The sequence below is a fragment of the Haliaeetus leucocephalus genome, unplaced genomic scaffold (assembly GCF_000737465.1).
Source record: "Haliaeetus leucocephalus isolate CR32 unplaced genomic scaffold, Haliaeetus_leucocephalus-4.0 Scaffold175, whole genome shotgun sequence".
Taxonomy (NCBI): domain Eukaryota; kingdom Metazoa; phylum Chordata; class Aves; order Accipitriformes; family Accipitridae; genus Haliaeetus; species Haliaeetus leucocephalus.
In genome coordinates this window covers 1,298,760-1,314,568 of record NW_010972611.1, presented here as the reverse complement: position 1 = coordinate 1,314,568, position 15,809 = coordinate 1,298,760, and the positions used below count along the sequence as shown (strand labels likewise).

The following is a 15,809-nucleotide window of genomic DNA, read 5'->3' as shown; positions in this document are numbered from 1 at the left end:
CTCCAGCTATCACCTGCTGGTCCTCACGTCTAGCCACTTCTGCAGCTGAGTTTCATTTTTCAGATTTGTTTTCCTGTGACATCCTTCTTGCTCTCTCTTTCCCTTCCTTTATACCGTTTCATTTCATCTGTGCCCTCCTCTGGCTCTTCTTTCTCTCTCTCTCTCTCTGTCCAGCTGTGTTGTTTAAGAGTAACTTATCTGAAACCCAAACAAATGAACCAAAAAAAAGCTCCTTTTTGTCTGTGTTTTTCTCACAGGCTGCCTCAAATTTGCAGCAAGATGGCCCAGCTCCAGGAAAACATCAATGGCATCACTGCTGCTTTCTACACGTGTGCCAGAAGCGACGGCAACTGCAGCCCTCTGAGCAGGGAGGAGCTGAAGCAGCTCACTGAGCAGTTCACGGATGCGATGGAGGTGAGGATCCAGCCCCACAGCTGGCGCCTGCCGCGTGTGTGCCTTCTGGCTGCAGGGCTGGCAGGGTGGGTAAAGCTGTGCACTCCCATGCGGGTGTACAGGACACCTGGCTCCCTGGGAAAGGCACAGATGCCTTCAAAGCCCAGGATCTGCAGGGAAGAGGAGAGGCTGTCCATTCTCCCAGAGCCAGCAGCTTGTGGAGCTCAGTGCAGGGAGCAACACAAGGCATGGGGGAGTGGGGGCATGGAGCTGGATTTCTGCCCTGAGACTGCTCCAGTGCTCCTAGAGAGATGGCACAAATGGTTCACAGGCTTTGCCAACACCATTTGTCTCTTTACAGAACCCTCCAGGACCCCAAAACCATCAAGAAGGTGCTGTGCTTCCTGGATAACAGCAACTGCAGGGCTGACTTCAGTGAGTTGCTCAGCCTGGTTTTCCAAGTGACCAAGGCTTGTTGGAAGCCACTCCAGCAGCACTAGGCACCAGAAGATAGTCAAGAGCTGACAGCACAAGAGAAGGCAGGTAGGGAGCAGCAGCCAAGGCTGCATGCAGCGGGGAGGGTCTCCTGCAACCAGCAGGTCCCTGAGCAGGGTGTGAACAACCAAGGTCCAGGACACTGAGACACAGCACCCAGACAACCATCAAATCCAGGAGGGTGAGACACAGGAGCAGGACCAGGACACCCACCAAGATGATGGGACTGAAGCACCAGAAGGGGATCCAGAGAGAGCTGAGATCCTGGACACTGCAACCCCAGAGCAGGACAAGAATACCCATAAGGCTGAAGAGACTGAGGCACCAAAACAGGACCCAAAAACCCACCAGGCCCAAGAAACTGAGGCACCAGGACAGGGTTCAAACCACCATCAGAGCCCAGAGACAGAGTCAGCAGAGCAGAACCTGAATTGTCCCTCAGAGACATGAGGAAGCGACCCAAACAACAAGACCCAGGTCTGCAAGGCCCTTTGGCAGGACCCCAATCCCAGCAAGACCCAGAAGCTGCTGCCCCCACAGTGGGGTGCAAGCCCCCATTGGGATCCCAAGCCCCAGGAAACATGCCATAACCCAACTTGCCATCAGCTCCCTGAATCCAAGGTGCTGGAGCAGAAGCACAGCAGGGCAGACGCTCCATCTTGTCCAGCACAACAGCAACAACACACTCCTCACCAAAGACAACCCACTACAGAGCAACAGCTCCTGCAGTCTCTGTATCAGTGGCTACCACAGCAGTAAAGGCTGAAACAAGCCCCCATCTAAGTGAGGCTGTTGCCCCCTGCATGGAGGTACATTTGGTCCAGTCCCACTCTGTTTTTTGTATTTCTAGTTGTCATGTCTTGTCCAATTCCTTGTTAAACCTGGGCTTCACACCCCTGGTTTGTACTGAGCTATGCATGACCAGAGCCCTTCCCTCTTACTCTGTGTTAGGCTGCCTCTGCCTGTGTAAGCAAAGCAATAAAACTGAAGGCAAAAGGGCACAGTGTCCCGGTGTGGTGTTGCAAGCATGCCCTCAGCCTGAGCAAACAGCCAGGTTGACATGATGAGGTGCAGAGGACCTGAGTGTCCGTCCCTTGCATGACATATGGCCAGACTGCTCCAGGGTGCAGATGGAGGGATGGCTGCAGAGAGGCAGGTGTGTCTTGGGGGTGGATAGCCTAAAGGAACTGCTGCTCAGCTGCCTTTGCAATTTAGCTGAGGTGAATCAATTGCTCCCTACGGGCAGGGATGTGACATCCCTGCGAGAGATGTCTTCAGAGAGGGTAGAAGTCTGGCTTAACACAACAGCACGGCCGACCTGAACAGATCCTTCACAGCATCCATCTGCTCCGGGTGTTTTTCATGTCTGTCATGAAAAAAATAAACAGCTGCTTAACACTGAATGGGAGGGATTTGACCTATTTAACCTCACTTTATTAATAATCTCAGATGCAAGGGGAATGTGGAGCATGCTATGAAGATCAAAAATCCCTATTAGCTATAGAAGTCTCCAAAGGAAGGAGTGGAGATATATTAAACACAGGAAAAATTATTATTCGGGTACATCCAGTCCCAGCAACAACTGAGAGGCCAGAGATAAAAAGCTGACATGCAACTCATGCACAAACGGAGCCAATCTCAAACTCAGATTCAGTTCAAGCAGTTCGGGGTACCAGGTCTTTGGGCACTTGTCCAAGCATGCACATAGGAATGTGGATAATGCTGAGGGCATGAGCAGTCTGGTGAAGTCAGTGGGGTTTATTAGGGGGTTCAGACGTGCTGGACCACCAGGCAGGCCCAGGACTCGGCATCCCGCAGGGAGGGTGATGCTCAGCCTGTTTTTCACCATGCTATCTTTCACTTGTGACCTATCAGCAAAATCAGCACATGATAAATGCACCCGCACCTCCTGCTCTGTGGCTGGTGACAAGCAGCACACAGAGACCTCACTGGAAAATAAAACGTCATTCCTCTGGGACACCCCAGAATTTCACAATTTGCTAAGTGCTGAATCAGAAAAACCAGCATTTCAAAACTATCCCCAGAACATACATCGCAAAAATGATTTAGTTTAAAAGTGCTGATGTATTAGACACAAAGTACACCAGTATGCTCTACTTCTGATAAAACGTATTAGCAAAAATAAGTCTGACTTACCTCATGACAGCTGTGGACATGAAATGGGAGAGTCAAGACTTTCACCACCTATCTGTCAAAACCCCATTCCATCTGAGACATTCCTCAAAACATTTTATTTTACAGAGAACTCCATTTTTCTTGTAAAATAGGTCTTAGAGGTTTGTCCAATGGCTCTTTGCTTCTTATTAGTTCTGGCTTAGGGTCTAAAATCACTAGACCCAACCATCCCCCTGTAGTCTGTCTGTCCATCAGCTGCCACCTTTTGCAGCATCAGTAAAAAACTGACCTTCCAGTTCAGGTAGGCACCAAGCCCTGTTAGGGTTGCGTTAATTATATGCTCTATCCTAAACAACACTACCTTTGCCATCAGGGGTATCATATTTGAAGTTAAGAGGGGGGGGTTGGTTCATTTTGAGGAGAACATGAAAATTATCCCACTGACACAAAAACCTGTCTAAGAGTCCTGCAAGCCTGGGAGGTGTTGGAAGAGAAAAGGTCTTTTATACACCACACAAGAAGCCCACTTCCTCTAAGATTAAATGCAATAGAAGTTCAGTCACCATGTATAAACAGTGACGTGGACGGGCACAGACTTGGGTAAGAAGCAGGAGGACAGAGCCCACCCTTTTTGGTAATAGCTTTTAAAAACCTACCCAAGTCCTGTCTTATGAAAGCATCTTTGGGGAAAACCAAGCTGTTGGAGAAAAGGGGGTTTCAGTGCTGCCAAGAACGTGCTTTGCAACTCATTGCTTTGACCTGGGAATGGCAGCAAAGCACGGGAAAGCAGACGAGCATGCCAGCATGCGCGTGGCCGAAACGCGACATACCTTTTCCTGCATTGATACCCCAACTCTGCCTGGTGGCTCACGTGGCACTCGACTATCCCGCACTGTCCCAGCCCCTGCGGGGGGATTACAGACTGTTACAGGACACCAAGCCGCACTGTAATACTCTAATTCTAATAACAACTCCAATCTACCATAAAATTACAGTTTCCCAAGGGTGTTATTATCCCACAGGTGGGGTATAATTTGCACAAGTATAATTTAATCTTGAAAAAAAGCTCAAAAATGAAGTATGGTTAGTAACAAATCTTCGTACGCACTTGTATGAGTATCCCCAAGGTGTTACCAGCACTAATTAATTAGGCTCCTACACCCAGTATGATCTTACCTTACAGATGGGCCAGATGAGCCACTCACCCAAGGCTGCGTGACAAGTTCATGCTCTGAAGGCTTTCTGCAATGTCTCCATCATGCTTGTCAAGGCAGCATCCTACCTCCAAAAGCAGGGGCCCAGGTGGCATGGCTGGTATCTTCCTTATTTGCTCTGTGTGCTGTGAGAGTTCAGGATGAATAAAGGAATCAGTTGGTCTCTAACTAATTTATTGTTAAAACATTAAAAAAAAAAGAAGATTGTAGAGGTAATTACAGCAAAAGCTGCCTAGGGCAACTAGATGAAGATTCAACATGAATTGACCTCTCAGCAGAGACGTTCCTGCTTTTATTTTTAATTAAAGATCAAGGAAAGTTGAAATGAAAGTCATTCATGGAAGACAGTTAATATGAAAAATGTTTTGTCATTATTTTTCTCAATGAAAAGTCATTGCTTATTGAACAGATATTTTCTTTTATGAAAATTCATTTTGCAAACTTTACCATTTAAAAATATTCTGTTTGTGGTTGGGTTTTTCCCAACAAAAACCTGGATAATATACAAAAAGGCTCCTTAATAAGAAGTTACCAAAAATAAAACACTCTACAAGGATACCACACAAGCCAAGATCTGGAGGATTTGGGGACCTCACTGCTGTGCACTTGCATTCCACCATTTTTATAGTGCTTAGGTCTTCTGTCCTTCTGCAAGCGAAAGCCAGACCCAAACCCCACTGACCTCAGGCCCAAGGTGCCGAAGGAACTGCACAAAAAGCAAACAAAAATAATCTCTGGTATTGTGGTACTAAGCTCATGGGCCATACAGATCGCAGCTGTCCCAAATCTGCTCATAGTCAGCTCTGCTACCATCAATACTTCTGCCCCCATCCTCAGAATTTCATTCTATTTCATTTCATACTGGTTTTATGTGTGTGTGTGTATTGTACATATATAAATTCATACCTATGCAGATGTACATTTATATAAAAATACACCCTCCCATTAATACATATATACGCTTTATAGCTACTCTAGATTTTTTTAAAATCTGAAATACAATCAGCCCATAAAATAACTTTACAGTCTGGATTAGGTGGAACCAGCCAGTGCCTGAATTGCCACATGGCAACTGCTATTTCTGGGTTAAAATGATAGGTAAGGGGATGATAAGTTAAATAACCCGTTTGAGGACGTCAAGGTGCAGCTGGGCTTGGCCGAAGATGAATCAGGACAACATCCACAAAGGGTGTCTCCTTTCTGTAGCTCCGTCAAGGACCCTATAAAAGCACTCCGGTCCTCCGATCACTCCGCACGGCTTCACAGGAATCCCACTTGATCCCATTGGTGATTTGGGTAAGTCACTCCTTCTGAAACGTGCACTTTGCTAGGCAAGGACATGTTATTTCTATAGGATTCATGTTGGGTGGCAGCGTTGTTCCTGCTGCAATATTTTCTGAGTATTCTGTGTTTATATCCAGTGAAGTGTTGTTTAGTGTTATTCAGATACCTGCATGCTGTTGTTGTGTGTCCATGTGTAGACGCAGTTTTTCTCCAAAAGAAAACAAGAGAGGGAGCCAGGTTTCATGCTTTACTTTGGTCTGGAGTCAGCTCCCAACCAGAATGAACAGATTGGAGAAATTTTCTGTTTTCTACAGAAATAGCAAAACCCAGGATTTCATATGCAGAGCTGTGCACATGTGTTCATGCATATGTGCACGTTATAGAGGCAGCAAGGCAGACACGGCACAGCTTCCCCAGCTGCAAGCTGTTCTCAGCACCGATGTACCTGATAACAGGCTTGGGGATCCTGTGAGGAGGAAGGAAGGAGGTGGCTTTTGAGGTTTCCAGACACAAAGCTCCAACAGGAGCTCTGCTTTCTGCCAAGCAGATCTCAGTAAAATTAAATAAGCAGTTCTGACCTGGGTGAACTGACAGTTCTCCTCTGGCCAAAATCTATTTGCCAATGAACTGATGCTGTAATGAAAGCTTTATCAATTGTTTTGCATTACTACTGGTCACAGGAGCACCAGCCACAGGGCTTGTTTTAACTCTCTGTAAGCACTCTACCTGTCTCTGACCCAGCTAGATCTTGTCTCAGGCTGTGCCAGTGCTGTGTTAGACATCCTCTAACCCGCTTCACAGAAGCCAGTGTATCTCTCTTGGTGCCAGGCAGAGGTAGCAGCGCGGGTCCTGGAAACATAAGTACCTGGTATAGCCCCATGGGGATGGGTTCTTGGGGCATCTCTTGAGTCACCATCCCCAGTTCCCTCCCTGCGATCCAAAAATGCAGGCATCCTGCCATCCCCTATCAACCATCATTCAAATACCTCAGTAGGCAAGTTGGAGGACACTCCCCATCCCACTAAAACTCGTAAGCATTTGAGTGTCTTCCCAGTGCTCTGGTGAAAGAGCTCGCCATGGCACAGGAGCAAACACACAGAACATGGCAGCCAGCATCCCGTTAACACGCACAGCCTGACCCCAGCAATTCTCCCTTCTCTTTTCAGGCTCAGAGGCAAGCCAATCTCCCATCCTTAGGTCTGCTCCTTTTCTTGCAGGCTTGCTTGAATCTGCAGGAAGATGTCTCGCTTCTTAGACAGCATTTCCACCATCATCAGCGTCTTTCACAAACATGCAAAGGAAGATGGAGACAGCTCCAACCTCAGTCAAAGGAAGATGAAGGAGTTCATCCAGAGAGAGTTTGCAGATATCATAGATGTGAGTGCTGCTGCAAGAGGGAGGGCTTGAGGCTGAGACTGGAGTGCAAGAGACTGCAAAATCTCCTTCTGGAGACGGGATGATTCTTATGACAGTGGGATGGGGAGGCTTTCAAAGGGGAGCAGCAGTTGCGTTCCTTTGCACTGACAGGTTCAACAGTTCTCCCAACCCATTTTGCCATGTACAAATGGGCAAAAGCTGGAGAATGAACTGTGGGGAGGTATGGTGTTCTTTCAAAGGTAGGAAGGAAATGTATCCAATAGAGGGATACAGCATATCCCAAAGAGAAGACAGCTGGTTGGCTGCAGCCAGGGAACAACCAGGAAAACGGAGAACAAAGACATGGAGTTCCTGTTGAGCTATGAAAGTGAAGGTGTTAGAGAGGGAAGGAGAAAAGATTGCAGTTGTCCCTGCCTTTGCATTTCTATAACAAGGAGTAGGAAGACTAAACTGCCTTTTTTGTTTCCCTGTGTGTGTTTTCCCTGCAGAAGCCGCATGACCCTCAGACAATTGACAAGATTCTGCAGTTTCTGGAGTGGGATGGTGATAGGGAAATAGATTTTAATGAGTTCCTGCTTTTGGTGTTCAGAGTGGCTAAGGCCTGCTACTGGTACCTGCCAAAGGGACCATGCCTTCTGCAAAGAACAAAGCTGACAACCAGTGGCAAGTCACTCCGAGAGCCTGACATTAAGAACAGAGGGAGCCGTCAGCAGCTCCAGGAGGAGGAACAACAAACTTGTGAGAGTAAGTATCATCCCCCCTGTGAACCTGAGCTGCAACGAGACACCAGGATCAATGAGCTTGAAACACTAGAGGAAATGGGGAGTCATCACCAGCAACATAACACGCAAAGCAGAAACGATGCAAAGCTAAGTAGCAAGCCAGGGGAGTCAACCCCTCAAGAATATGAAGAACGAAACCAAAAGCCACGTGACCAACAGAAGAGCCAAAATAGACGTCAGCCACTAGAGCCAGACAGACGAGGAGATGTACAACACCGCAAGTGCAGCAGCTTGCAAGCACAAGAGGCCAGACTGAAAGAAGATGAGAGGCAAAATCAAGAGGTGCTGCAGCCAGAACAACTGGCAGACGTGAGGAGTCACAGCCAGAGCTGTGAACCTCAAGCACTGCCAAACCGGTGGAGTAGCCATCAGCCACATGAGACAGCACTACCAGCATATGATCAAAAAACCCAGCAGCCACAAAGAGCAGATATAGGAAGTCACAATCAGCCACGTAAACCTGAATTAGGCACAAAAAAGAGGAGCCGCTACCACGTACGTGAGCTGGAACAAAAAGCACTTGAACACAGCAGCCACGAGCCACATGAGCCTGAATGCCGGGACTCAAAAAACACACATCAATCATATATACAGAAACCGCTACAACTCCACCACAGATACTATGAGACTTCTAACCCAAGAAAACAAAACTCTGAGAAAGGGAAAAAACAGGAACATGAGTCTGAATATCAAAAAGGTAAGAGAGATATCCATATGAATCAAGAGTGCGAAAAACAAGAAGATACAAGGAGAAAAGAACCCATACAGAACAAGAGGACTGATCTCCAACAGGAACAGGAACTGGAGCTCTATAAGCACCGCAGCCAACTGATAGGGGGAACAGAAGAGCAAGGTGCCACGACCAACCAGAAAGAGACACGTGAGAGACGTGACCGTCAAACACGCCAGCCCAAAGACGATGGAAGGAGACAACGTGAGTCGGTGAGGTACGAAAGGACACGAGAGACAGCAGTGGCAGCAGCAGAAGCCAAGGTGGAGATCCAGCGTGTGTCCCAGGAACTGGAGCCACGTCAGGACGTGGAAAGGAGGGACCGTCCCCGTGAGCGCAATGAACCAGAGGATGAGAGGAGGATTTGCCGAGGAAGAGAGAGGGAAGAGCCCGTGCGCGACAGGAGGATCGATCGCCAACGGGAGCTGGACCTGGAGCTCTATGAGCGCCGCAGCCACCTGACACGGGAAACAGAAGAGCAAGGTGTTATGGGATCCCGCAGAGATACACGCAAGAGAAGCAGCCTCCATCTACTCGAAGAAGAACAAGAGAGAGAGATTCTGCAACACTATCAGGCAAACAAATTACTATGTGAGCCTTCTGAGTGCACTGCCTCTGAGTCTTCAGAAGGCCAAGAATGGCAGAACCACAGGCTTTTACATGAGGAAGAAGGACATGAGCCAAATGGGTGCCCTACGCATGAGGATGAAGAACAAAGGCGCAAGAGGAGCCTCTACCAAACCATAGAGGTGGATAACAGACACCTGTCTCCCCCAGGAGAGCAGGTATCTGTCACTGACATGAGGGTCTGTTATATCCCCGCTGAGCCTGATGTACGGCCAGAGGTGCAGGTTGCCCCTCAGCCCTGTGAGCCTCAGACCATTGCGTGCTTGATCCATGTGATTCAGAATTTGAATGATCCTGAAGCTACCACGTACGAGATTGTCTGTCACCAGCCCCACGACCTCGGGCAGCCCATCTACGTGAAGAAGTGCTACATGTCACCCCAGCTGCCAGCAGTCCCATGTGACAGGAGCAACCATCCAGAGCCACTACCTCAAAGGGATGAGCGAGAAACAGGGGAGCCCGAAACACCACAGCAAGGGAGCACACCAGCTTTTAGCTCCCAGGAAAACAGAGGGGATCTCAATGAGCCACAGGAGAGGTCTGAAACAGGGGTGAAAGAAGGGGCTCACCAGGCTTCTGCCTCTAAGCCAGATGGTGTTAAGGGTGACTCTTGTCAGGCAAAGCCCAAGGCGGAAAGGAGGGACAGCCAGCACCCCACGATGCCTGATGCAGAAGAGAAGGAGCATCAGCCCCAGGGAGATGGATCAAAACCTGCCAGGGAGCAGGTCCTGCAAGAGCCTGAATCCAGCTGCCAAGTGAGCAAGCATGAGGACAGGGAGGCCAAGAGCTGCCCATCTCTGCCCCAGGCTCCAGAGCCACAGGAAGCTTGTGAGCCAGGCCAGCGAGCCACCAAGGAGAGCCGTTCCCAGCCACCCTGGAGAGATGAAGCCAGTCACTGCCATGAGGATGCAGAGGTTTCCCTGCCAGAGAAGAGCCGCCAGCCACGGCAGGAGAACAGCAAGGGGAGCAGCCAGCAAGTGAGCAATGCCCAGCCTCAACAGGAGGAAGAACCACATCTTTGCAGCAAGCAGAGCCAGGGCCCCCCTAGCCCCCCAGTCTCAGAGGAGGCACCAAGCCGTCCTGCCAGGGATGAAGCCAAGGCATCTTAAGGGGAAGTCCTCTCCCTGGAGCTGGTGGGGCTTCTCCAAGTCTCTTTGAGGATCACTTCTGCTCTCTGCTTTCAGCTTAGGGTGTCACCGTGTGGTGGCATAGAAGTGTTCAACACAAAAGGGTTAATGGGGTGCTCTGAGAGGGTGTCAAGTGGGTTTGGGGACTTTCCATGTAACAAATCCTCAGCAAGTAGGTAGGCAGATAGTTAACCCGGGATCTGCAGCTTCTGTCTTCCTGCATTATGTCTATCCACCTTAATGCACTATTTATTCACTTTTCTGCTCTAATAGGATTCCTTGGGTCTCTCTGTCCTTTATGTCCCTGTCATCTCTTCTACCCTGTGGCATGACTGTTCTGCATCTCTCTGCACTCACATCTCCCTAGCCCCGTGACTGGCTCTCCTGTCAGCTGTCCCTGAAAATCCTTGAGGCTGGGGAAAAAAAAAAACCACTTTTGTAGACTCAATGCTTTTGGTTACACCTTTCTGCTCCCCTAACAGATGAGCAGAATCCCAGCTCCAGCCTCACAGAGGCTTTAAAGCAGCTGAGTTATGCTGTGGTTACTGCAGGGTAACGGTGGCGGGTGGGGTGTCTCTTTCTTCTTCACACTGATGTATTGCATGAGAAACCAGAATAAATAGCTGATGACTGCACTGACTGCTGCCATCCTTCATCCTTGCATCTAATTTCTACAAGGGCCTCAGCCTGGTGGGAGGGTGTCCCAGTTCAGATCACACGTTCCTCCTAATCCCAGGCACTTAATCCAGACAGGGGCTGCTGAAAATCCCACCAAATCCCCCCTACTACATGTCTAGGAGCCCACATCCCTCTAAAACTCTGGCCCTTGCTACTGATCTGCATGATTTTGGGGGCTCCCAGCACAGCTCGCACATGCTGTGATCTGACACCCACATGGGGACACGCAGATGTGCCTGTGTGCTCCAGCTTTCATGGCAGATGTGCACTACAGGGACAGCCAGCAGTGCAAAGCCACTGCTGGTTAGAAGCCATCCAGACACATTTTCCTGGCCACATGCATCCATCTGCCTTTTCCCCTGGGCTGCCCCGTACCTGGGACCACTCCTGGATCCTTGGGCAGGAGAGAGGCAGCAGCACGGCAAGGAAAATGCACCAGATCTCACGCATGGTGCATGAGGCTGGAGATGGAGACATCCATGACCCTCCCCGGAGAAAACCAGATTTTATTCTTTTCTTTCCCTTGAGCAAGAGCGAACCAATTCCCTCAGCAGCAGATGGGGCTGCAATTCTGCAAGAAGAGAGAGAAGCGAGGACCACCCCAGCACCATCTGTGTCTTTCTCTTAAATGCAACCAGAGCCTGCTGGCTGGTAATGCGGCTGGCCAGGAGGAATAAGGGTATCTCAAGTCCACCGTAGCCTGATGCAGCCTCAGCAGGCAGCACCCAGGGCTTCTCACTCACCTAGCCATGGCCACCATCCTGTGATGTTTGGAACCTGGTGCCAGAGGGACTCGGAAGGGTCTGCCCCAGCCAGGGGCAGGCAGATGCACGGGGCGATGCTCTCGGCAATGCACATGACAGTCGCACATCTTGGTGACAAACACATGGCAGCACAGATGGTCTGTCTGCAAACAGGGCCAAAGCCTTGACTGCAAACACACACAGCAGCAGCAGCAGCAGCAAGAAACAGAAACCTCTTGAAATCCCCCACTGCAGCCAGGATGGGGCGGAGCCATGACCGGCTCCAGGATTTCCTCTTGCAAAGGGAGAAATAACACTTGTCCTTCTAACCAGCTCATATTTTATTGTAAAGGGATCACAAAGAGGAGTTTGCAAAATGCAGGTGGAAGTGCAAAATCTAAGGAGAAGAGCAGCAGGTTCCCTTCCCTCAGCTCCCAGGTTTGGAAAGTCCTTTTGATTTACATGGACTGAACTGCTTCCAGTTTGGGAGGAGTTGGATGGGGGGGGAGGGGAGTACTTTTTCCCCAATACATGAGAAAAAAGGAGAAGTTTGGGGGCAGGAAACTGGGGCAAGAAAGGAAGTACATTGGGGACAGCTGTCCCCCTGATTTATGGCTTCCCTTTCTCCTGCCCTACGCTGAGTCACAGCCTCCACCAGGATTTCCTGAAGAACCCATCCCTGGAAGCTGTCCCAGATCCCAGAGCACATCGTGGCTTCCCCACGCTGCCGGGACAGCCCATGTTACCCGGACCTCTCCACTCCAGGCTCCTCCAAAAGCTTTTGGGGAAACGTGGCAGCACCCAGGGCTGGGTGTCACAGGGAAATCTGGCCCTGGGCAGGTGATTCTGTATCAGCGCTGGTTGCAAAGGCGTGGAGCTGGGTGCCATAACCACAGGACTGTACAAACACAGATAAACACAGGTCCGAGCAGCTTCCCCAGCTCTTGATGGATGGGGAGCAGCCGGCCATCACAGCCCCATGTGCTGGTTTCTGAACATCACAAGCCCCACAGCCCCCATCCTCCCTGCTCTGAGCTATCTGGGCACATCACTTGCTTTTCTGGGTGCCTTTTAGGTGCCTCCTGTCCCTCCTCCACCTCCATGTCTCCCTCCTCTTTTCAGCCCTCCAGGGTCTCTCACTCTGCAGCAGCACGAGGAGGGCCAGCCCCGGTAAAGAGCTCAGACCAGCACTGCTGCAGACAAATCCTGGCTGCAGCCAGCTCCCAGTGCAGCACCCCAAACCCATAGGGTTGCCTTTCCCCCTCCTTTTACACCACAAGAAGGTTACAAGGTGTTATCAGCAAAGCTCAGCAGGTGGGACCGGTCAGGGTTGAAGGGGACAGGCAGCAATTGCCCCCCAGGGGTGGGCAGCCCTGGCTGTCGGCAGCGGAACACTGCCTGCTTCCCTACGCCTGATCTGCCTTTGCCAGCCTCATTAGAAAAGCTGGGGAAGCCCAAATTTTGCCCCAGCAAGAGGAAACACTGAGCATGCTCTGGGTAGTAGCAAGGCAGCCCTGAGGGGAGCTTAGCCCTGACCCTGGGGAAGAAATGAAGGGAGCCATAAAGGGACGAGTGGCAAAGGACCAAGGGGAGAACACAGACAAGGAGAAAATGGAAGCGTAAATAACTGTAAAGAATAAAACTCGGGAGAGAAAAGGACAGAGTCTAGGGGAGGGGCCCAGCACATTTCTGAGCCTAAGCCGGGGACCGCAGGCATGTCCAGATTTGCCGTTAGAGCCGACAATTGCCCAACGCAGCCCAGGGGGCTGAGTCAGGGCTAGGCACTGGCTGTGCTGGGAAGGGCGGTGGCTGCGGGGTGCGGTTCATAACCACCCCGGCTCCTGCTTTGCCACATCGCACCGAGGCTGTGCTGAGGACCGAGCCCCCTCCTTGCACCCCAGCCATGGTGAGTGAATCGGGGCAGGGAGGGAGAGGCAGCTCCGTAAGGGCAGGAGGGCGATGGGAGAGAAGCATTTCCCACAAGCGGCCCCAGAGCCGAAGGCGAAACGTACTTTGGCATGAGAAAGAGGAAATGGTGCCAAGGGCTGAGCTAAATCTCTGCCAGGGAGGGAGCCTGGGCACAAGAAGAGGGTGCCGAGCTAGAGAGGGAGGGCAGTGTCCCTGCAGGGGTGGGGGACTAGGGGGTTGTATATGTGGTTGTTTCCTGACACCCCCTCCCCTCCTTTATTCCTACTGATGTTTCTGATGCCCATCATCCAATTCGGGGCTACAGTTCTGCCTCCACTGTCCCATCCCCCCGCCCCCAGCACCAGGGTAGGGGGGTGCAGAGGAGCCAAGAGCCGAGGACCTGTGGCTGAGGGCGGAAGCAACTCAGCTCCTCTCCCATTAACCAAAAAAGGTTGAACTGAGCCTCATGCAGGGCAGGATGGGGCAGGGAGTCCCCTGGATGCTGAGGTTAGGCAGGGAAGGGTGGATTCCTCCCCCAGCTCTCCCTGCACTGCCCTTCCCCAAAGTCTAGAGCCATGGGGAGGGGAAAGAGCCCCACATCCCCCACACCTCCCTCACCTTGCCCTATCCATCCCCACTGGAGAAGCCCATAGGCCAGCCCAGATCTGTCCCTGCCCGGAGGCAGTAGTTTGGCAAGCCAACTCTGCTCAAATTTTTCTCTCATGACTCAGAGTTTCTCCTCTGTCCAGACAGGACAGGGGGAGGGAAAGCGGGAGGCAGGCTTATCTTTCCAGAAAAGCAGCCCCAGCAAAGCCGTGCTGGAGAGCACGGAAAAAACTAGCACATCGCTGTGGTTGCAGTGCAAGCTCTTCCCAGTCCAGGACGCTCCTCCGATGGGAACTGACATCTCCCCAGGGGATTTTCCATGAACCACTCCCCAATCCTCTGGGTCCTTCCTGCACCACAGTGCTGTGTCAAGGCGTCAGAGAAATTAATACCAAAGAAAAATGCAGCTGGACAGGTTGGGCATAGGAGACTCCTCGAGGAAAGCAACTGCAGGAGGCCCCACTCAGCCCAACCTTCCTCCAGAAATAGAGCCAGGTTCCTCTTCTGCAAGCCCAGAGCTCCCTGCAACACTCACCTGAACTTGCTCTTGGCTCCTGCAGCCCACGGAGACTGAACGCTGCATCGAGTCCCTGCTAGCCGTCTTCCAGCGGTACGCAGGGCGTGAAGGGGACAACTGCACACTCTCCAAGAAGGAGTTCCTGGCCTTCATGAACACTGAGCTGGCTGCCTTCACAAAGGTGAGCAAAAATAGAGTCTCCCGTGGCATGCACTTCAGCCCCCGGGACAGCAATTAAAGCCTCTGCCTCCACAAGCACCATGGGGTAGGCGATGGGAAGAGCTCACTCCCATCAGAAGCCAGAGTGTGGCCTGACAAGAGTTGGCCTGACTGAATTCTGCCTTCCTCTGCCAGTCCCTCTCCACTGGTGATGAACTCAGCAGCTGCAGTTCCACACCTAGGACAGGGGGTTCTTTGCAGAGGGGCATCTTTGCCTCGAGGCAGACATCGATTCCCATCTCTTTGGTCTTTTGCAGAACCAGAAGGACCCAGGTGTCGTGGACAGGATGATGAAGAAACTCGATTTGAATAGTGACGGGCAGCTGGATTTCCAGGAGTTCCTGAACCTCATCGGGGGCATTGCAGTGGCCTGCCACAATTCCCTGCTTGTTAACACCCCTCGCCCCTAGACCTGGCTCCTGTGTCTCCCCCACCACTGTGAACATTCCTCAAAAAAGACCGATGCAAAGCTGGAAGCAGTGCCCTTAAGATGGGGACATCCCCAGTCCTCATTTTTATGTATAAAATAAAAGGTTTAAAATCCTAGCGTAAGGCATGGTTTTATTTCAGCATCATCAGTGAGGAGAAACCACTAGGAAAGCAGTCCAGCCACAAAGGGAGCAGGATCTCTAGGACATGCATGTTCTCATCCTTGTCACTGCCAGAAACTACAACCTGCCTGGCTTTGGAGATCCTCCAGCCTGTTAAGTACCATGGGGAAAGGTACAGTAATACTAAAGGGTACAACTACACAAGGTAAATGCAAAGACAGGAGCATTACCAATAAGGATAATTTGAGCACTGGCAACAGCAATTACACATTAATAATTGGCAGAAGCAGCCTCTGCTGGCATGATAAATTATTTCAGGACTACAGCCTCCATTTTCTGGAAACTTCAAAACCCACCAAGTCTGGTAGCTTAAGAGCACAAAAGAGGGAGGAGGGGGGGGCTGAAAAGTAGAAATTAAGTCT

The 15,809-nt window shown here is 50.8% G+C and overlaps 3 protein-coding genes across 3 annotated transcripts; all 3 read left to right on the top strand.

The window, feature by feature from the left end:
* The first annotated feature begins 279 nt into the window (after positions 1 to 279).
* Positions 280 to 6,749, top strand: LOC104829758 (cornulin-like). Its single transcript, XM_010564206.1, is given in 5 exon segments — positions 280 to 479; positions 755 to 992; positions 1,066 to 1,254; positions 1,360 to 1,427; positions 6,740 to 6,749. Coding segments are annotated over 5 exon segments (705 nt in total).
* Positions 6,750 to 6,761: 12 nt separating this feature from the next.
* LOC104829757 (trichohyalin-like) lies at positions 6,762 to 10,147 on the top strand. The gene is made up of 2 exons (XM_010564205.1): positions 6,762 to 6,899; positions 7,388 to 10,147. Exons 1-2 carry the CDS (start codon positions 6,762 to 6,764, stop codon positions 10,145 to 10,147), a joined length of 2,898 nt encoding a protein of 965 aa, XP_010562507.1.
* Positions 10,148 to 13,376: 3,229 nt separating this feature from the next.
* Positions 13,377 to 15,771, top strand: S100A11 (S100 calcium binding protein A11). Its single transcript, XM_010564140.1, has 3 exons — positions 13,377 to 13,492; positions 14,661 to 14,798; positions 15,094 to 15,771. The coding sequence occupies exons 1-3, from the start codon at positions 13,490 to 13,492 to the stop codon at positions 15,244 to 15,246; spliced, it is 294 nt and encodes a 97-aa protein (XP_010562442.1). The 5' UTR covers positions 13,377 to 13,489; the 3' UTR covers positions 15,247 to 15,771.
* The last annotated feature ends 38 nt before the right edge of the window (positions 15,772 to 15,809 follow it).